The 23,404-nt window shown below is 39.9% G+C and overlaps 1 protein-coding gene across 3 annotated transcripts in view; it reads right to left on the bottom strand.

The window, feature by feature from the left end:
- Positions 1–7,453: 7,453 nt before the first annotated feature.
- Positions 7,454–23,404, bottom strand: part of LOC123505333 (monocarboxylate transporter 2-like) — a 29,522-nt gene continuing 13,571 nt past the window's right edge. For all 3 annotated transcript variants that reach the window (XM_045256525.1, XM_045256527.1, XM_045256526.1), the window contains 4 exons: positions 15,918–16,021; positions 9,703–10,184; positions 9,443–9,528; positions 7,454–8,197 (listed from right to left, as the gene is read on the bottom strand). In XM_045256525.1, coding sequence (XP_045112460.1) covers positions 7,965–8,197; positions 9,443–9,528; positions 9,703–10,184; positions 15,918–16,021 — 905 coding nt within the window. In that variant the 3' untranslated portion in view covers positions 7,454–7,964. The remainder of the gene's footprint in view (positions 8,198–9,442; positions 9,529–9,702; positions 10,185–15,917; positions 16,022–23,404) is intronic.

The raw sequence follows: 23,404 nt of genomic DNA, 5'->3' as shown, positions 1-23,404 counted from the left end.
ACCCTTTCTCATAGGGACAAAGTGGCAAATTTGAAGTTTGACTTGAACAAAGTAGATACAAAACGACATATAGTGCAATAATAGCATTTATTTATTCTAAAATTACACCAGTGAGACAATAGACACATTAGAAAGCAAAAGCAAGGCTCATCTTGACGAGTGAAAAAGATTGAAAAATGCTAGTGACGCTTTCTCTGACCTGATATGTGCACACTCTCATCTAGCAAATTCCACTGCTTGAGTCTCAACGTTAAAAGCTCGCCATTTGACTTCGTGAGGCCAAGATCTCTGATCAGGTCATTGATGTCTTCTTGGCTGGGGTAGTATGGATTTCTCTCATCAGTTGCATCTCTAAACTCTGGATCAGTGTCTTCATGTTCTTCTGAACTACTTTCCTTTTGTAATAGGTTTCAACAAGTATTTACTAAAGAAACAATGTTTGTAAAGCCTCAGAATGTAGAAGGAAATTTGTACATGGATGACATTAAGATACCTAAAAAGGAGTTATATAAAATGTTGGAGGAACTTAAAGAAGATAAAGCGATGGGACCAGATGAAGTTTCAGGCAAATTATTGAAGGAATGTAGAGAAGAATTGATAGATCCATTATATGATATTGTAAGGTGCTCATTAGAAACTGGGGAAGTACCGGTAGAGTGGAAAAGAGCTGAAGTGGTGCCCATTTATAAGGGAAGCAGTAAAGAAGAGCCTCTTAACTATAGACCTGTGTCTTTAACAAGTGTGGTCGGTAAGATTTGTGAGAGGGTGATAAAGAAATATTGGATATGGTTCCTGGAGGATCATAAGTTATTATCGGATCATCAATTTGGCTTTAGGAAAGGGAGGTCATGTGTAACAAATCTACTGAGCTTTTATTCAAGAGTGATTGACAAAATACAAGAGAGAGAGGGATGGATGGACTGTGTATACAGTAAGGTCTCGGTTTACGTCAGAGTTACGTTCCTGAAACATGACGTAAGTCGATTTTGTACGTAACTCGAGTTTCCGTACATTTCAAAGCATATTATCGAGTTTTCAACCAATCATTGTTTATGGTCATTCAGATAAGTTAAAGGTTATATTGTTATATTATTTACAACTATATGTAGGAATATGAAACAAGCTTGTTTTTGTTGTTGATTAGGGCCACGAACGTGAAGGACTGCAGGTTACCGAGAGGGGTGGACGCCTGAGGCCGCCAGGAGGGTGGGCAGGTCGAATGTAGGGTGTAGGACTACCCCTGAGGGCATGAAACATTTCCTGCTTCAGTGCCCTCACTTCCACTCTCAACATACTGCACTATGCTCCCAGCTTTCCACCCTGGCCATCACAACACTCGACCTGCTCACCCTCCTGGCGGCCTCAGGCATCCACCACTCCCGGCAACCTGCTGTCCTTCGCCTTACTTGTGCCTTCTTGAAGAAGACCAGCCAGCTACCACGCCTGTGATACCCACACAGGACTACCCCAGAGCTCATAAGTATCCATAGATCTTCGTGGCCTCTTTTGGATTCTTATGAGCCCTGGGTAGTCCTGTGTGGGTATCACAGGTGTGGTAGCTGGCCGGTCTTTCTCAAGAAGGCACAAGTAAGGTGAAGGACAGCAGGTTGCCAAGAAGGGTGGACGCCTGAGGCCGCCAGGAGGATGGACAGGTCGAGTGTTGTGATGGGCAGGGCGGAGAGTTGGGAGCATAGTGCAGTATGTTGAGAGTGGAAGAGTGGGCATTGAAGCAGGAAATGTTCCATGGCATCAGGGGTAGTCCTACACCAAGGGCTGAAGGGGTCACGAGACAGACGTAAGAGGAGTATGGTGTGGCCCAGGCGGAAGCGGGCAGAAAGCGTAGCGTGTATATATATATATATATATATATATATATATATATATATATATATATATATATATATATATATATATATATATATATATATATATATATATATATATATATATATATATATATATATATATATATATATATATATATATATATATATATATATATATATATATATATATATATATATATATATATATATATATATATATATATATATATATATAACATGTTTTATTTGCTTTATAAGTTCATAATTACGAGAGAATGCAGGAGAAAATAGGGGGTGGGGAGGAAGTAAGTTACCCTGAAAACGTTTTTTATGAAAGTATTCGCTTCTAACAGATGGCAGCACCGTCGCTGTCCTCCAAACTAACCCACACCACAACTTCCTCTCTGTATCTTCCTTGATTCAAACAGTCAGTCAGTCACGGGAAGAGCGCAAGGCATATCAGCCATCTGTTTTTCATTAATGATTTTCTTAACCAAACCTCTTGCTCTATCTACTCCTACGCCAATGATACTACCCTACATCTTTCCACGTTCTTTAGAGGCGATCTACCCTTCAGGAAGTCAGCAGATCACGCAGAGACGCCACAGAACGCCTGACTTCTGATCTTTCTAAGATTTCTGATTGGGACAGAGAAAACTTACTAGTTTTCAAGGCCTCAAAAACTTCATTTATCGACACAACCTTCCAGACAACTATCCCCTCTTCTTCAATGACACTTAACTGTCTCTCTCTTCTACACTGAATATCCTCAGTCTGTCCTTTACTCATAATCTTAACTGGAAACTTCACATCTCATCTCTTGCTAAAACAGCTATGAAGTTAGGCTTTCTACGACGTCTCCACCATTTTTTCTCGCCTTTCCAACTGCTAACTCTGTACAAAGGGCTTATCGGCCCCTGTATGGAGTACTCTTTGCATGTTTGGAGGGGAGGAGGGTTCCAATCACAGTTTTTTTTTTTTAGATGGGGTGGAATCAAAGACCTTTCGTTTCGACAGCTCCCCCTCCTCTGACTGACTGTCTTCAGTCTCTTTCTCACCGCCGAAATGTTGCATCTCTTTCTATCTTTTATCGCTATTTTCATGCTAACTATTCTACTGATCTTGCTAACTACATGCCTCCCTTCCTCCTGCGGTCTCGCTCTTCTTTTCACCTCCTATTCTGTCCAAGTCCCTAACGCAAGAGTTAACCAGTACTCTCAATCATTCATACCTTTCTCTGATAAACTCGAACTCCCTGCCTGCTTCTGTATTTCCGTCTTCCTACGACTTGATTTCTTTTAAGTGGGAGGTTTCAAGACATTTTCTTACTAATTTTGAAGGGAACCAGCACTTAAAGTGGGCCTTTTTCAATATTTTGTTGCCCTTGGCTGGCTTCCCTTTGCATAAAAAAGTAGTAGTAGTAGTAGTAGTAGTAGTAGTAGTAGTAGTAGTAGTATATAGTTGTAGTAGTAGTAGTAGTAGCAGTAGTAGTAGTAGTAGTAGTATATAGTTGTAGTAGTAGTAGTAGTAGTAGTAGTAGTAGTAGTAGTAGTAGTGATAGAAGTAGTGTGATATGGGAAATGTACATAGGTAGCGCATATATGTATTTCGATTATTTTGTTTACTGTTCCCATATTGAGGGATCTGAACTGTTCATACTGCTTCTTGATACTATTATTTCGCTGTCTCGTTCTGTGTTTGTCACTGGTCCTTAAAGATTGCAGTTCGCTCCAGCCTGCCTACTGTACAGGGAGTGTAGCTCTGGTTTAATGTGAAGTAAAGCCTTGGGATAAAGTAGTGCTTTCTACTCCAGAAACACCACAAGTTTTAGTAGTAGTAGTAGTAGTAGTAGTAATAGTAGTAGTAGTAGTAGAAGTAGTAGTAGTAGTAGTAGTAGTAGTAGTAGAGAGAGAGAGAGAGAGAGAGAGAGAGAGAGAGAGAGAGAGAGAGAGAGAGAGAGAGAGAGGCCTGCTGGCCTCTTCCCCACCTTTCCATCCCTTGGACAAGAGACAGGAGGAGATATTTTGGAAAAATTAGCCTGTTAGCCTCTGATTCCTGGGAAACACTTTCGAAGCGGGTTGATGACAATAATAATAATAATTGATAATAATTACTTGTAATAATAATGATGATAATAATGATAATAATAATAATAATAATAATAATAATGATAAAAACAACAATAACGATGATGATGATAATGATAATAATAATATTAATAATGTTATGCTACTCCTGAGTCCTGACACCAGTATTGCTGTTGCTGTCCTCACCACCGGGGTGCAGGTCACTTTCTCGTGGCTCCCTTCTCCGCCAGGTCTCGTGGGCCACAACCAGGATATCATGGCAGTTGGACTTAACAGTTAGACTCAGGTGCTCACTCAGGTCAGGAAAGACAGGCAGAGGCACCTTCTTTTCTGGTTTATTCGCCACAAAGAACACAGAAGAGTACAACGAATACAGTGGAACCATGCACGGGTTCGAATCCTGTCCACAGTCCGAGTGTAGGTAGGGGTCCCTCACTCGGGGCAACGGTTTCCTAGCCGGTGGGATTTGAGATAGGAGGTACCCTAAACAGTATCCCCTTTAGCCCATAAATTCCCGTGAAAAACCCATATGGTATAAATAAGAAAAAAAAAAATGTCTTCCCTCGTGTGCGGCCAGGCTCCAACTGCCCAACGGCCACAGCACTTCCCCTTGTGCTGTTCACCACCGCACTCTCTCTCAACCATTCACATGTCACATTCATTCCACTATCACGAAGTTCACACAGCACCTTTTATCATTATAAAGGATAGCATTGGTTAGAGCAATCATCGAAGCACCCTAACCAACACTCACACCTCATTCATGCTATACAGAGAAGAGAATACAGGCGGAACTCCTGTAAAATGTAGCTGGTGGTGATCAACTCCGCCATCCTAGGCTAAACAGATTCAACCAGCGCTCCTCCGTCTCACACAAATGCTTGCACACCCACACCAAGAATTCTATACTAAGAGGATATACGGGTTCAATGGGAGGGATGGAGGAATTGACTAGGGAACAGAGCTACCAAGAGATGGTGTGCAGATTGCAGGCAGCAGAAGGGAAAGGGATTGGGGGGGGGGGCGTCAATCAACAGGGGAAGGACGAGCGTCATTACAAGATTCAAACAGGAGAAGTAACGCAAGCCACAGCAGCCATCCCCGCCTCTGCCTGGGCCACACCACCCTCGGTACTCTCTTGCACTGCCTTTGTCCGTCTCCTGATCCCTTCTGCCCTTGGTATAGGACGACCCCTGAGACCACTGAACATTTCCTGCTCCACAGCCCACACTTCCACTCAAGGAAGATACAGAGAGGAAGTTGTGGTGTGGGTTAAAGTTTGGAGGACAGCGACGGTGCTGCCATCTGTTCGAAGCGAGAACTTTCATAGAAAACGTTTCCAGGAGTAACTTAAGAAGATTTCTCCCTTGCTTCCCCCCCCCCACCCCATATTTTTCCCTTCATTCTCTCGTGGTTATGAACTTATAAAGCAAATGAAACATGTTTATATATATATATATATATATATATATATATATATATATATATATATATATATATATATATATATATATATATATATATATATATATATATATATATATATATATATATATATATATATATATATATATATATATATATATATATATATATATATATGCATTTTGTGCCCGCCTCCACCTAGGCCACACCATACTCCTCACTTGCACTGCTTACGTCTGTCTCATGACCCCTTCTGCCCTTGGTGTAGGACTATCCCTGATGCCATGGAACATTTCCTGCTTTAATGCCCACACTTCCACTCTCAACATACTGCAATACGCTCCCGGCTCTCCGCCCTTGCCATCACAACACTCGACCTGCTCACCCTCCTGGCATCCTCAGGCGTCCACCCCTCCTGGCAACCTGCTGTCCTTCGCCTTACTTGTGCCTTCTTGAGGAAGACCGGCCAGCTACTACGCCCGTGATACCCACACAGGACTACTCCAGGGCTCATAAGGATCCATAGATCTTCGTGGACTCTTTTGAATCCTTATGAGCCCTGGGGTAGGTGCAAGCACGGAAGCACAGTTTTTGAGAACAATAGGAGGTACCCCATCAGGACCATAAGCCTTTCGAGGGTTTAGGCCAGCGAGGGCATGTAAAACATCGTTACGAAGAATTTCAATTGTAGACATGAAATAGTCAGAGGGAGGAGGAGAGGGAGGGACAAGCCCAGAATCGTCCAAGGTGGAGTTTTGAGCAAAGGTTTGAGAGAAGAGTTCATCTTTAGAGACAGGAGATGGCAGTGGTGCCATCAGGATGAAATAAAGGAGGGGAAGATGAAGAAGTGAAGTTATTCAAGATGTTTTTGTCTAGATGCCAGAAGTCTCGAGGGGAGTTTGAGTTTGAAAGATTTTGACATTTTATATTTATGAAGGAGTGTTTGGCAAGTTGAAGAACAGTCTTGGCATGATTCCGGGCAGAGATATAAAGTGCATGAGATTCAGGAGATGGAAGGCTTAAGTACCTTTTGTGGGCAACCCCTCTGTCATGTATAGCACAAGAACAGGCTGAGTTAAACCAAGGTTTAGAAGGTTTAGATTGAGAAAAAGAATGAGGAATGAATGCCTATCACGTCTGTTATGCGTTCAGCACAAAGAGATGGGTCTCTGACACGGAAGCAGTAATCATTCCAGAGAAAATCAGCATAATACCTCCTCAGGTCCCCCCAGTTGTCAGAGGCAAAACGCCAGAGGCACCTTCGCTTTGGGGGATCCTGTGGAGGGATTGGAAAAATAGGATAAGATATAGAAATGAGATTGTGATCGGAGGAGCCCAACGGAGATGAAAGGGTGACAGCATTAGCAGAAGGATTAGAGGTGAGGAAGAGATCAAGAATGTTGGGCGTGTCTCCAAGACGGTCAGGAATACGAGTAGGGTGTTGCACCAGTTGCTCTATGTCATGGATGAAGGCAAAGTTGAAGTCTAGTTCACCAGGATGGTCAGTGAAGGGAGATGAAAGCCAAAGCTGGTGGTGAACATTGAAATCTCCAAGGATGGAAATTTCTGCGAAAGGGTAGAGGGACAGAATGAGCTCCACTTTGGAAGTTAAGAAGTCGAAGAATTTACTATAGTCAGAAGAGTTAGGGCAGAGATAAACAGCACAGATCAATTTAGTTTGAGAGTGACTGTTAAATCGAAGCCAGATGGTGGAAAACTAGGAAGATTCAAGAGTGTGGGCACGAGAGCAAGTTAAATCGTTGCGTACATAGACGCAACATCCAGCTTTAGAATGAAAATGAGAATAGAGAAAGTAGGAGGGAACTACTACTACTACTACTACTACTACTACTACTACTACTACTACTACTACTACTACTACTACTACTACTACTAGTAGTAGTAGTCTACTAGTCACTACTACTACTACTACTACTACTACTACTACTACTACAGTACTAACAAATAATAGGATGTTCAGGCAATAAGGTGTGCAATATCTGTATTTATTTATTGAAGTACTTGTATTCTTGTTATGTATACTGTCTAGTGTTATATTTTTGATACTTTAACCTTAAGTCTTTGCCCAGGGGGTGGGTGGCAAGGTCCATCCTCCTCCTTTGTTGTATTTATTTATCAATTCAACAATAAATGTATCAATCAATCAATCAATAGATGATTTTGAAATTAATGGAAGTAATATTATTCAATATTTGGTGATCCTCTTCAATACAGTTAATTTCTATCCATTAAGAAAAAGGAGAAGAAGGAGGAGGAGGAGGAGGAGGAGGAGGAGGAAAAATGAATTAAAATTCTCTCTCTCTCTCTCTCTCTCTCTCTCTCTCTCTCTCTCTCTCTCTCTCTCTCTCTCTCTGTTGCTGCTGCTACTAGCCTACTACTACTATAATGCCAGACATTACAAGTCGGGGTACATAAGCGTAGGATGAACTTCATGACACATCCTCCTCCATCCTCTTGTAGGTTTCTTTCCTCCAACGATCAAACCCTCACCCTTTCCCTCCCCCTCTCACTTATACAAGCGCTGACATGAATTTGCATCTGTAGTCCCCAGCTCATTCCTAGTTCGTACTCCTATTAGTTATGTTTTCAGGCGCAGCTAAAGTCTCTATGAAATCACCACCTCTGAATTGTCTACTTTGTAAGTCTTGTCTCTTGAAATGTGATGAAAGAAATCCGAGTCCACACAGTCAGCGAGATTGTACTTGGTGTTGTGTCCGATAGGATGGGTGATGTGTCCGTGACCCAGCAAGGCGCCACTGAAGCTGTAGGTGCCATAGCTGGTGATGTGGTGGTCCCCGAGGCTCATTACTGCCATGTCCACGGTCGGCGATGCTTTGGCTGAAAACAGAGACAGGTGGTGACTATAGCATTTGGATGTCAGTGATGTAACCAAGGCGCTACTTGGTGTGTGGAGGGCAGAAACCAAGGATGTTGAATAACAGAAGGCAGCATGATGTCACAAAAGGGAAGCCAGCGCGCTATTGGTCCGCTGCTGCTCCTACCCCCCTCTTAAACCCAAAACATTGCTGACCGCCCATTGAAAATATATCGGAACCCCCGAGTTACGCTCCTTTTTTTTTTCCGTCTAATGCCCATGTTTTGAGGCTGCCTACTATATATGTGATCTTAATAAACTCGCAATTGTCGTGGCATACTGAGCCACGAAGATTTAGACGGTAAATCGTACATACAAATGTGATAATACAGTGTTTTCCAGCTTTGGTGGGAAGCTGTCTTTTGGGAAAATGTATGACTGAACAAGATCATGTACACATGTGAATACACATGTGCATGTATAGATGTAGATATGTGCATTTAAATGAAAGATGAAAAAAATGTATATCAGATGAAAGTTGGCTTGAAGGTTGATTTTTCTTGGTCTAGCAATTACTTAACACGTCAAATACTCTCTCTCTCTCTCTCTCTCTCTCTCTCTCTCTCTCTCTCTCTCTCTCTCTCTTTATAGCTTTTATTTGGAATTATGTGTGATTTCATGTCACTGCAGGGCAATGGAAAAAGCATCACTCACTGAAATATTACTTCACAGTTTGATTTTTTTGCCATGTAATGAATTGATAAACGAGAAAGAACAATCTTTTGCCTTAATTTCTCTCGAAAGCGGCCTGTTACATTTCTTTTAATATTGTAGCTATTTTGTATCAACACCGTTAATAACACGTCAACATGACATATTTAGGAAACTATAATGTGGTTTACATAAGTCAAACCATCAGTTTTCTAGTAATGAAAAAGAAAGTGGCAATTTCCCATTGCTTGACACGGGAGAGGGCAATGTTTTGGGTGTAAGTTGCGATCGCAAGCTCCGCCCTTCGCCTCATAAACTCCGCCTACTGGCTTCACTTTTTTAGTACAGAGGGATGGGCTCTTGCCGCTTTCTTCAATACAACCTCCTTGACAGAAACCAAGGCACAGTACAACAGGTTTTCAATGAGTATTGCAATTTAACTAAAGGACCAAAACACAATAAAGCGCAACACACTTGAAAGGACTCATGTAGGCAGTGAGTAGTCTTTAAGTAATGGACTGTATAGTTTACAATAATGGAGTCTATCAATGGCTCACCAATGACTATCACGTCCTTGGCCTGCAGCTTTCGCCTGCACCACTCTCGGTCGTCACTCAACACTAGAAACACGGGTTGCGGCAACCTGTATGGTTATGGAATAAATGATCTCAGTATTCTAAACAACAGTATAGTGAATGAAGCAACAATGAAACCTTGTCCCTGACAAATTATATTTTCTGAGAAATTATCATACATCTAAACTGTCTGGTGTTGAAAAGAGAAAGAAAAGGTATAAAGAAATAAGAAAAAAAATCACCTTTCCTTGTAGAATTCGAATGCTTTTTTGAAGTATAGCTCGTCAAGTTGCATTAGGTTAAATTTTCTACCAATGTATCCTGTGTAGTCTGTCCGACGAACGTGGACAGTGACTACAGAGAAGCTTCGTCGGTGGTAAGTAGCGTTGAATGTGCTGAGGGCTTGGTTGATGTTATCTATGGCCTGGTTCACAATCTCTTCCCGAAATACGAGAAGAGAGCGTATTAGATCTCTGTGGGCCATCAGAAGAGATCGTGGCCCTGGGTTGTTGCGGACATAGTAGGAGGCGTTGAGTAGCGGTTCCCTAATGTTGTTGTCTGTGGCTTTGGCCCTGGCTTGGGAGGCGGCTGTGTAAAGCTCCATGTACACTGTAACAAATTTCACTTTTTCTGTTTGATTGGTGAAGCATGTGTTTTGTGCAGGCAGCGTTATGTTTTTGAATATTGTACTGAGATAATCGTGCATTCGTTGTGGTATGGACACCTGAAAAGAGAACGTCGATGTGATTCTTTTATGTAAGTAATTGATTAAAACTGCTAGATGTAGAGAGAGAGAGAGAGAGAGAGAGAGAGAGAGAGAGAGAGAGAGAGAGAGTCTCAATCTTTGTGTGTTCTTCCCTACATCATCGTCTGCTGATTGAAACGAAAAAAAAAAAGGTAAATAAATAACGATCGGTAAACCACCTTAAGTGAAAGTGCATAGTGCCATCTCAGATAATCTGCTGGCTAGGCACTTTATATATATATATATATATATATATATATATATATATATATATATATATATATATATATATATATATATATATATATATATATATATATATATATATATATATATATATATATATATATATATATATATATTTTATTTTATTTATTTTTTTTTTTTACGTAGGGAAGAGGGCCAGCCAAGGGCAAAAAAAAGGAAGTTAGAAAAAGCCCACTTGAGCGCTGGCTCTCCAAAGAGTAGAAAAAGTGCCAAAACCGTCAGCCAGAATTAGGGGAGCAAATGCCTCGATACCTCCCTCTTAAAAGAAGACAAGTTGTAGGAATTTGGAAATACAGATGCAGGGAGGGAGTTCCAGAGTTTACCAGTGAAAGGGATGAATGATTGAGCGTACTGGTTAACTCTTGCATTAGAGAGTTGGACAGAATAGGGATGAGAGGAAGAAGAAAGCCTTGTGCAGCGTGGCCGCAGGAGGAGGGAGGCATGCAGTTAGCAAGATCAGTAGAACAGTTACCATGAAAATAGCGATAAAATATAGAAAGGGATGCAACATTTCGGCGGTGAGAAAGAGACTGAAGACAGTTAGTCAGAGGAGGGAGTTGATGAGACGAAGAGCTTTCGATTCCACCCTATCAAGCAAAGCTGTGTGACTGGAACCCCCCAAACATGCGAAGAGTACTCCATACAGGGACGGATAAAGGCCCTTATACAGAGTAAGCAGTTGAAGGGACGAAAAAAACTGGCGGAGACGCCTCAGAACACCTAACTTCATAGAAGCTGTTTTAGCAAGAGATGAGATGTGAAGTTTCCAGTTAAGATTATGAGCAAAGGACAGACCGAGGATATTCATTGTGGAAGAGGAAGACAGTTGAGTGTCATTGAAGAAGAGGGGATAGTTGTCTGGAAGGTTGTGTCGAGTTGATAGATGGAGGAATTGAGTTTTGAGGCATTGAAAACTACTAGATTTTCTCTGCCCCAATCGGAAATTTTAGAAAGATCGGAAGTCAGGCGTTCCGTGGCATCCCCGCGTGATCTGTTAATTTCCTGAAGGGTTGGACGTCTCTGAAAGAACGTGGAAAGATGTAGGGTGGTATCATCAGCGTAGGAGTGGATAGGGCAAGAAGTTTGGTTAAGAAGGTCATTAATGAATAATAGAAAGAGAGTGGGTGACAGGACAGAACCCTGAGGAACACCACTATTAATAGGTTTAGGAGAAGAACAGTAGCCGCAATAGAGCGGTCGGAAAGGAAACTTGAGATAAAGTTGCAGAGAGAAGGATAGAAGCCGTAAGAGGGCAGTTTTGAAATCAAAGCTTTATGCCAGACTCTATCAAAAGCTTTTGATATGTCTAACGCAACAGCAAAAGTTTCACCGAAATCTCTAAAAGAGGATGACCAAGACTCAGTAAGGAAAGCCAGATCACCAGTAGAGCGACCTTGACGGAAGCCATACTGGCGATCAGACAGAAGATTGTGAAGTGACAGATGTTTGAGAATCTTCCTATTCAGGATAGATTAAAAAACTTTAGACAAGCAAGAGATTAAAGCTATAGGACGGTAGTTTGAGGGGTTAGAACGATCACCCTTTTTAGGAACAGGCTGAATGTATATATATATATATATATATATATATATATATATATATATATATATATATATATATATATTTTTTTTTTTTTTTTTTTTTTTGTGGCCTATAGCGCCTGTATAGCATTCTTGAAAGAATATATGTGGGAAGCGCTGTTAAACTTTCGCCCATTAGTGGCGCAGGCAATTTTGTTTATAATGGTACCCATATTAGGGCTCATATCACCACCCAAGCGCATCTTTGGTGTAACCACCTAGAACCTGGGTATCATGGTGACATGTAGGTAACTTTAAACCACTCGACAAATGGCATAGCTTCAAAGCGGTATGATATGGGATTCGAACCTACGCGTGGACGTCTGCCTGATCCCACGACTCACATCACACATGTCACTAGCCATATTTCTTATTGCTGCTTTGAGTGTTTCTTCAAGTAGATTGTTGTGAAACAGTATTTTGCTGATTAACCGAAATGAAATATGGTGGATCTGTGAGTTCTAATAAGAACATAAGAACATAAAAAAAAAGAGGAAAGCTGCGAGAGGCCACCAGGCCTACATGTGGCAGTCCCTGTGTGTTTAAAGCTACTTAAGTCGATCTATTATCCCCATCCATGTACTTATCTAATCTTTTTTTAAAACTCCCTGTTGACTCAGCTCTCACCATATGACCACTGAGACCGTTCCATTCATCAACCACTCTGTTTGAAAACCAGTTTCTTACCATTTCACTCCTAAACCTGAATTTTTCAAGTTTAAACCATTATTTCTGATTCTGTCCTCGCCACTGATCTTAAGAACTTCGTTCATGTCACCTTTGTTAAAATCCTTATACCACTTACATACTTCTATCAGGTTGAGTTTCTTCACTTTCGCTTCATAGGGAATATCCTCATTCCCTGTATCTTTTTAGTCATTCTCCTTTTCACTGACTCCAATAGAGCTATATCCTTCCTATAATGTGGGGACCAGAATTGTACCGCATAATCAAGATGTGGCCTGACCGGCGCCAAGTATGATATTAGTACTACTTCAGGACTTGTGCTTATAACGCTTCTAAAAATGAATCCTAGTACTCTATTCGCCTTATTCCTGGCCTCAATTCATTGCTTCCTTGGACAGAGATCGGAGCTAACTGTGACTCCTAAATCTTTTCATACTTGGAACCTCCTTGTACCTCGTTATTTATCGTGTACCTATTGTGTGGATTATCTTTACCTACGCTCAGTACCCTGCACTTGTTAATATTGAACTGCATTTGCCATTTATCTGTCCATTCTTTCATCCTATTCAAATCTGCCTGCAAGGCAATGGCATCCGAATCGGATTTGATTAATCTATACTTATCTTTGTGTCATCTGCAAATTTACTGTCACTGCTAATTCCATTATCCAAGTCATTATTATATATTAAAAATAATAATAGCCCTAAAACTGAGCCCTGTGGCACCCTACTAATTACTTCACTCCACTCGAAATTAGATCTATTAATTGCTACCCTCTGTCGCCTATCGTTTAACCACGCTTTAATTCAGCCTAATATTCTATTCTCTCTATACCGTGCGCTCTAACCTTTCTGAAGAGACTCTGGCAAGGTAACTTGTCAAAGGCTTTATTGAAATCTAAGTATAGAATGTCATAATTATCATCCTTATCTGCCGCCTCATAAATCTTACTATAAAAATTCAACAAGTTCGTAAATCCATGCTGTGTTTGATTTATCAAGCCGTGTTTGTCTAGGTGTTTCCTAATGTTTTTCGCTATTATTGATACCATCAATTTACCCACAACTGAAGCTAAGCTGACAGGCCTGTAATTAGACGTTAGGGTTTTATCTTCCTTCTTATATATGGGAACCACATTAGCTTCTCTCCACATTATTGGTACCTCACCTGACTCCAGTGACATTCTAAAAAGTACCGTTAATGGCTTACTGATGACTTCCTTGCATTCCTTTTGCACACTTGGGTATACTTCTTCAGGTCCTGGTGACTTGAATTTCTTTAGTTTATCTATCTCCTGTTCTACCATCAGCTTAGTTATATGAATATCTGTCAGCTTTTCACTTTCCTCTTCCCTGAAAATCTGTTCGCTATCTGGGACTTCCTACGTGTTCTCTTGGGTGAAAAAAAAGACAGTTAAAAAGTACTCGTTCATAATTCTACTACTCTCTACCGCAGAACTGACCATCTCCCCATTTGCTGTCCTTAAGGGATCTATTTCTTCTCTGCTTTTCGTTTTATATATCTGAAAAAAATCCCTTGGGGTTCCCTCTTTGCTTGGCTGGCTACCCTCAACTCATATTCTGTTTTAGCTTTCCTCGTTAACCTTTTAATTGTTCTTACTAATTAATTGTATAGTGCGTTTAAAACCTCATCTCCTGCCTTTAACCTCTTATATATATCCCTCTTCTGCCCTATGGATCGCTTTAATCTGTTTGTCATCCATTTAGGGTTGTTGCTTTGTGATTTTATTGTTTTATACGGAATGTTAGCTATGTGACCCCTATGTAATTTATTAAGAATGTGGCTATACATCTCACCAACCCTCAGCTGCCCTAGATTTCTCTTACCCTGTCCTCTCTCTCTCTCTCTCTCTCTCTCTCTCTCTCTCTCTCTCTCTCTCTCTCTCTCTCTCTCTCTCTCTCTCTCTCCTCTTCCTTCTCTTCTCCTGACTTTCCCTGCCTGTCCTTTGCCAGCCAGTCGACTCCTTGTAAATACCCCATTAAGCCCTCGAAATTAGCCTTCCTGAAGTCAGGTACTTTCTTATTGTTCTTTTTTTTAAATGTTTCATGTCATTTCAATGTATACCGTATTTCGTTGTGATCACTGTTACCTAGCGTAACCGCCTCTTCCCTGTTTGTCAGAATTAAATCTAGAATATTATTTCCCCGTGTGGCTTCTAAAATGACTTGCTTTAAAAAAATGATCCTGAATGACTCTGATAATATCTTCTGCATCCCTGTTACCCACCATCAATCTCCAATCAACATTCTTATAGTTGAAATCCCCTACCACACATACCTAACTGTACCTGACTGCTCTATTTATTTCCTCCCATAGTAAAGACTTTACTTGGTTTGAAGCATTAGGTGGCCTGTACACTAAACCTATTACTACTGATTGAGACCCGTCCTTAATATCTGCCCATAGAAACTCTGTTTTGCTGTCTGTCTTAATTCTGTTGTTTATGCAACATTGCAGTGTGTCCTTAACGTACAAGGCAACTCTTCCCCCTCTTCTGTTTTCCCTATCCTTGTGAAAAAGTGTATAACCATCAATTTTCACTTCCTGATCAAATATCCTCCCTGACATATCTAACCAGGTTTCTGTTAACGCAATTATATCAAAATTTTCAACACAAGCTGCTCCTCTAAGAAAATCTATCTTATTTAAAATACTTCTGTAGTTCGTGTAATACACACTTAAACTATTCTTCGCAGTTACTAAGCTGGTTACTTTTCTTTATTTGACTATTCTCTCCTCCCTATAGATCCCTGAAGTCCTGTCTCTCTCCTGACTAACGAAAAAAGCGCAGCAGTGTATTTAACTCGCCTTCAAGTGTTCCAGCCAAAACACAACACCTTGGCTCATCCAATACATTAGCTCTCTGTACAATAATACCAGCAAAATTGTCCTCTTTTTCAATGAAAGGAAAATCCCGCTGCATATATCACAATGTGAACAGTAGCGAGAGAAAATATAAGAAATCAAGTGAGATGAAACTTGAATACATTACTGTAATTGTTTTTACCCTGCTACTCCACCGCTGAACACTTCAATTACGGTAGGTGTTTTAGGGAGAAGTGTTTTTTTTTTTTCATATAGAAAGAGGGCAGTTGGTTACACTCTATATTATAAAGCCAAAACTTACGCTACATTAACTGCTGGCGTGTCTACTAACCCTAATGCCGTACAAATAACGTAGGAGGTATACGCTGGCGTACTGGCACAACTTGTTTCCAAGGCGACCTCCTTGGGTCATTAAGACATGAGGCTGTTCACAATCTGTAATGCATAACTTCAATTACTTACGGTAATCTCATTTTATACTTTGTGTAAAAAATAGTAAAGTTAAGTAAATGAATAATAGAAAAATAGAAATGAAGTGAAATAGGTAAACAAATAAATGAATTGATGAATAGACATATAGATAAATTATTAAATGAATAGATAAATAAACAGACACACACACACACACACATATATATATATATATATATATATATATATATATATATATATATATATATATATATATATATATATATATATATATATATATATATATATATATATATATATATATATATATATATATATATATATATATATATATATATATATATATATATATATATATATATATATATATATATATATATATATATATATATATATATATATATATATATATATATATATATATATATATATATATATATATATATATATATATATATATATATATATATATATATATATATATATATATATATATATATTATGTAGAAGAGAAACCTGCCAAGGGCAACCAAATGATAAAAAAAAGGGCCACTGAAGTGCCGGTTCCCGAACAGAGTCGAGAGAGTTAGCCAAAAAAATAAAAATAGATAAATAAATGAATAAATAGAAAATCGGATAAAAGTCTTCAAACATCTTTCATAATGAGTTCAGGTCATAGATAGGTGAAAATACAAACGCAGGCAGGGACTTCCAGAGTTTACCAGAGAAAGGGATGGATGATTGAGAGTACTGGTTAACTCTTGCATTAAAGAGGTGGATAGAATATAGATAGTGAGAGGAAGAAGAAATTCTTGTGCAGCGAGGCGGCGGAAGGATGGGAGGCATGATCAGAAGAGTAATTGGTATAAAAATAGCGGTAGAAGACTGGAAGAGATGCAATATTACGGCGATGAGAAAGAGGCTGAACTAGTCACTCAGAAGAGAGGAGTTAATAAGACAAAAAAGTTTTTTACTTCATCCTATAAAAGAAAAAATCTGAATGTGTGGAACATCTCTGTATACTCGTATATGTGGAGCATGCTCCTTATATTGGCAAAATAATGCCCTTGTACAGAATTAGTAGTTGGGGGACGAAGAAAAAAAAAAAAAAAGAAATAGAAACTTCACATCTTATCTCTAGATAAAAACAACTATAAAGTTAGACTTTCAGAGTCATCTCCGTTAGTTTTTTTTTCATTATCGTATACTAACTTTACGGAAGGGAGTCTGTACGGAGTAAGCTTCACATATTTAGAAAGTGGTGGGAAGGCCGGAAGGGAGTAGGGAGTTTGCTCACACTGCTGGTCTAGATAGGGTGGAATCAAAAGTATTCGGCCTTATCATATCCTCTCCTCTAACAGACTGTATTCACCCTCTCTGATTTATATAATGATGTTTATTTTCACACTAAATGTTCTTTTCATCTTAGCAACTGCATGTCTCTCCTCTATGGGGCGTCGCTAGACAAGACTTTCTACTTTCTCCCACTCCCATTCTGTTCATCTCTTTAATAAAAGAGTTAACTGATTTTATTAGTCATCAATTCCTGGATTCTATACCTCCTTATGTACTTCCTATGACTTCAACGCTTTCAAGAAGGAGGTTTTAAAACATCCTCCAGCATATGATGATTTTTTATAGTTCTTTTAGGATTTGCATATAAGTGTCACTCTTAAATAAAAAGAAATTCTCCATGCCTCACTCACCTTTCTCAGGGACAGTCACAACACGCAGGTCTTTGAAGAAAGGCAGACACTCTTCTTCGTTCGTACTGACTGGAACAAACGACGGTCGAGGACGTTTCCCTGCCGCAGGAATGAGGAGGAATTTTTTCTCCTTGGGAAGAGATACCTTCCTGAGAAAGTCTGGTTTGATAGTATTATCGTTTCTTGAGCCAGTTCTTGTGTAACTCTTTTGTGATAGTAATTGAAGGTAGTTCTTTTGGTAAAATGAATAACATATTATCAATAACAATGCTGATGTTAGGAGAGCAAAAAAACAAGTAAGTCTTGACGTCATTATGATGAACAGCCACGGCCACCTTCTTCAGATGCAGCTTGCCCCAGCCAGGCTGTTGAGTAGCGTTTGAGGAATTATCTTCAGCTCAAAGTCACAAGCGAGCTGTGGCCCGTTTGTAAGGAATTTGCAACATTTACTATGGTACCACACATCTGCTCATCTCGAAAGCTTATAAATCTGACTATATTGAACCTCAGTTAAGCGTTATGTCACACGCAGGATAACTCCAGCTGATTGTGCTGGCAGACTGAGACACACTTGCCTTTTACTGATTTTAGTCCTTAGGAAACCAACTTGCTCTTGCGATTGTTTGTACCTTAATGCAGAGTGCAGCACTTCACTTGACAGCCTGCGATGCTTTGTGAGTCCCGTGAAGTCTCCCGCTGAACTCAGGGGGCAATCAATACTGTGAATTTATTATTTTCTTTTACAGACTTCCGTAAACATAATATACATAAAGGGTTCTGTGTGAACTGTAGTTATGATCTAGCATACTATTTTAGGTAAGGTGGGCTGTAGGCACAAGGGCTACAGAAAAGAAATGAATCCACTGAAGTGCTAGTCCGTTAAGAGTATAGACCCAAAGGATTATCCAGAATTACAGAAGTGTCTTGAAAACCTCTTGAAAGAGTCATAGGTAAGGGGAAATACAGAAGCAGGTAGGGAGCTCCACAGTTTACTAGTGAAACGAATGAAAGACTGAGAGTACCGGTTAGCTCTTGCATTAGGAGGTGGGCAGAATAGAGGTGAGAAAAAGTAGTCTTGCGCAAGGAGGCCGCAGGAGGAGGGAAAGCATACAGTTAGCAGAGGCAAAAGACCAGATAGCGTGAAAGTAAGATAGCAAGATATGCAATATTGTAAATAGATGAGATAGATAGATAAATATATATATATATATATATATATATATATATATATATATATATATATATATATATATATATATATATATATATATATATATAGAGAGAGAGAGAGAGAGAGAGAGAGAGAGAGAGAGAGAGAGTCCTTATGATATAATAAAAAAGAAAGATCCTGTGTAACGAAGTAAAAAACCTGAATGGAGTCTATAGGGAACGAAAGGCGACTCTCCTTGTGCACCTGAAACTGCGGTAGCGGCGGATGGCGGTAATGGGTGTTGGCGAAGTGTGACTGAATGAATGTATACATACTGTTTCGCTTTGGCAGGTGTGTGTGTGTGTGTGTGTGTGTGTGTGTGTGTGTGTTTCTCCGATCATCTGCTAGTCACCTTGCCAATCGTTCCCCTTTACGAAAAAAAGCTTAGAGTTCTTACTCACCGTTCTTTGAATAGGAATGAGCTCTTGTTGGTATAGCCATAAGTATCTGATATACATATTACGTAATATTGGAAATGTATGTGTGTGTGTGTGTGTGTGTGTGTGTGTGTGTGTGTGTGTGTGTGTGTGTGTGTGTGTGTGTGTGTGTGTGTGTGTGTGTGTGTGTGTGTGTGTGTGTGGCAAAATTCTTAGGATTAATAGTCAGGAGAAAACCAGAAATAATGGGTCCAAACATTCATACCTTTCTCTGATAAACTCTGGAACTCCTTGCCTGTGTCTGTATTTCCAACTTCCTATGACTAGACTTCATTTAAGAGGGGGATTTCAAGACATCTATTCCTGTCCTTTGGCTAACTCTTTAGATACTGTAAACTGTAAGGGGACTGGCAACTGAGTGGGTCTTTTTATCATTTTTTTTGTTGCTCTTGGCCAGTCTTTCCCTCTTACACACACAAAAAAAAAAAAGAATAAAATAATGCTTGAGAAATTTAAGTTCAGGAAAATAATGGGAAGGAACTGGTTTTCTAATTGAGTGTTTGATGAATGGAATGGACTCAGTAATCATGTTGTTAGTGTTGAGTCAATAGGGAACTTTAAAAGAAGATTAGACAAATTGTTATTATCATTATTTTAGTTGTTGATTTGGAACGGATTTTATTGCGGATGTTGTAACTGTTTGTTGTTGGGATGACGATATGTTGTTGTTGTTGTTGTTGTTGTTGTTGTTGTTGTTGTTGTTGTTGTTGTTGTTGTTGTTGTTGTGTTGCTATTGTTATTGTCATTTTTGTTTTTGTTGTTGTTGCTGTTGCTGTTGCTGTTGTTGTTGGTGGTGGTGGTGGTGGTGATGGTGGTGGTGGAAGTATGAGTAGTGCTGATGATATTAATGATGATTTCTTTACCTGTTGATGATGTTGCTGAAGTGGATGAAAATGAAGAAATAAAGAATGGCTCTTAAAAATTAGGAATCATTACTTGCATATTTTATATCTATCACTAAATTTATTAAATGAGAAATTAAGAGGAATGATTTGTAATGGAAAAAAAAATAGATGTTTAGTTAAATACAAAGTGACCAAACGAACATTGACCGCAGGTGAAAGCAAAAATTATTTCTGCCACATGAATCCTTTTTTCTTTCTTTCTTTCTCTCTCTTTTTTTTTTTTTTTACTGGTGGAGTGTCGCAATATATGTCCGCGTCATGGAACACCTGTACCCAGCACCTTTGTGACAGTGTACACAGGTGCTTGTCTATTCCTAATCAATATACGCTTGGCGAGCAATTCCATACTTTCAGTGTAATATAACAATTCCGTTCATAGATTTCAACTTACTGTAAACTTCATTGAGAACTGCTATACTGAAGTCGATGGGATTGAGTTCGGCAAGTATAAATTTGTTTCCACTTGGCACTGCACTCACTATCAGTAAACCTACCTACCTCTCTCTCTCTCTCTCTCTCTCTCTCTCTCTCTCTCTCTCTCTCTCTCTCTCTCTCTCTCTCTCTCTCTCTCTCTCTCTCTCTCTCTCTCTCTCTCTCCGGTTCTGTTAATTATGTATTTATATAAGTGTATGCATAATGTGAGGTTGCCTTCGCTTGGAGGCCGTCTCGCGGAGCTAGCCACATTACTCGGATTTGATTTTAAAATTTTTTTTTTTTTTTTTTTTTTTACATTACAAGGGCACTGGCCAAGGGAAAACAAAGTGTTGGGAAAAAAAAAATCCCGCTGGTTGCCAGGCCCTGTTAAGAGGAAAGTAGGAGAAAGAGAAAAAACAAAAAAATCTAAAAGGAGGGTCCAGTTAACGTAAGAGGTGTCTTGACACTCCTCTTTTGAAAGAGTTTAAGTCATAGGCAGGTGGAAATACAGACACAGGTAGAGAGTTCCAGAGTTTACCAGTGTAGGGAATGAAGGAGTGAAGATACTGGTTAACTCTTGCATTAGGAAGATGGACAGAATAGGGATGAGAAGAAGTAGAGAGTCTTGTGCAGCGAGGCCGCAGGAGGGGGAAGGCATGCAGTTAGCAAGTTCAGAAGAGCAGACAGCATGAAAACAGCGGTAGAAGACAGATAAAGATGCAACATTGCGGCGGTGACTTAAAGAATCAAGACAGTCAGTTAGAGGAGAAGAGTTGATAAGACGAAAAGCTTTAGATTCCACCTTGTTTAGTAAAGCTGTGTGTGGATCCCCCAGACATGAGAGCCATACTCCATACACGGGCGGATAAGGCCCTGTACAGAGCAAGCAGCTGGGAGGGAGAGAAAATGGACGAAGACGCCACAGGACACCTAACTTCTTGGAAGCTGATTTAGCAAGAGTAGAGATGTGAAATTTCCAGTTTAGATTTTTAGTGAAGGATAGACCGAGTGTGTTTAATGTAGAGGAGAGGGAAGTTGAGTGTTATTGAAGAAGAGAGGATAGTTGTCTGGAAGGTTATGTCGAGTAGATAGTTGTAGAAATTGAGTTTTTGAGGCATTGAACAAAACCAGGTTTTCTCTGCCCCAATCAGAAACAAGTGAAAGATCAGAAGTTAGGCGTCCTATAGCATCTCGCCTTGAGTCATTTAATTGTTGTTGGGTTGGGCGTCTGTTGAACGCTGTTGAATAATGCAAGGTGGTATCATCAGCATAGGAGTGGATAGGGCATTGAGTCAGATTTAGGAGATCATTGATGAATAATAGAAAGAGAGTGGGTGATAGGACAGAACCCTGTGGAACACCACTGTTGATAGTTTTAGGGAAGAACAGTGACCGTCTACTACAGCAGCAATAGAACGATCGGAAAGGAAACTGGAGATGAAGGTACAGAGAGAAGGATAGAATCCGTAGGAGGGTAGTTTAGAAATTAAAGATTTGTGCCAGACTCTATCGAAGGCTTTCGATATGTCAAGGCCGACAGCAAAGGTTTCACCGAAGTCCCTAAAAGAGGATGACCAAGATTCAGTTAGGAAAGTAAGAAGATCACCAGTAGATCTGCCTTTACGGAAACCATACTGGCAATCAGAGAGAAGGTTGTGAGCTGATAGATGCCTCATTATCTTCCTATTAAGGATAGACTCAAAGGCTTTAGAAAGGCAGGAAATCAAAGCTATAGGGCGGTAGTTAGAAGGATTGGAGTGGTCACCTTTTTAGGGACAGGTTGAATGTGAGCAAACTTCCAGCAAGAAGGATAAATAGAAGTAGAGAGACACAGATGAAAGAGTTTGACCAGGCAGTGAGCGAGTTCGGAAGCACAGTTTTGAGAACAACAGGAGGGACTCCATCCGGACCGTAAGCCTTCCGAGAATCAAGGCCAGAGAGGGCCAGGAAAACGTCTTTATAAAGAATTTTAATTTTAGGGATGAAGTAGTCAGAGGGTGGAGGAGTAGGAGGAATATGCCCAGAATCATCCAAAGTTGAGTTGGTAGCAAAGGTTTGAGCGAAGAGTTCAGCTTTAGAAAAGAAGAGACAGCTGTAGAGCCATCTGGATGAAGTAAAGGAGGGAAAGACGAAGAAGTAAAGTTGTTAGAGATATTATTGGCTAGATGCCAGAAATCTCGAGAGGAGTTAGAATTGGAAAGACTTTGACATTTTCTATTGATGAAAGAGTTTTTAGTAAGTTGGAGAATAGATTTGGCATGATTACGGGCAGAAATATATAGGGCATGAGTTTCAGCAGTTGGATGGCTACGGAACCGTTTGTGAGCCGCCTCTCTATCATTGACAGCACGAGAACAAGCAGAGTTAAACCAAGGCTTTTTAGCTTTAGGGTTAGAGAAAGTATGAGGAATGTATAGCTCCATGCCAGAGATAATCACCTCTGTTATGCGCTCGGCACAAAGAGAAGGATCTCTGACATGAAAACAATAATCATCCCAAGGAAATCAGAATAGTACTGCCTTAGTTCCTCCCACTTAGCAGAGTTAAAATGCCAGAAGCACCTCCGCTTAGGCGGGTCCTGAGGCTGCACTGGAGTGATAGAACAGGTAACGGAAATTAGATTGTGGTCGGAGGAGCCCAACGGAGAGGAAAGTTTAACAGAGTAAGCAGAAGGGTTGGAGGTTAGGAAAAGATCAAGAATGTTGGGCGTGTCT

This window comes from Portunus trituberculatus, chromosome 18 (genome assembly GCF_017591435.1).
Source record: "Portunus trituberculatus isolate SZX2019 chromosome 18, ASM1759143v1, whole genome shotgun sequence".
In the NCBI taxonomy this organism is placed as follows: Eukaryota; Metazoa; Arthropoda; class Malacostraca; order Decapoda; family Portunidae; genus Portunus; species Portunus trituberculatus.
The sequence above is the reverse complement of the archived record's forward strand: the minus strand, read 5'-3'. Positions and strand labels throughout refer to the sequence as shown.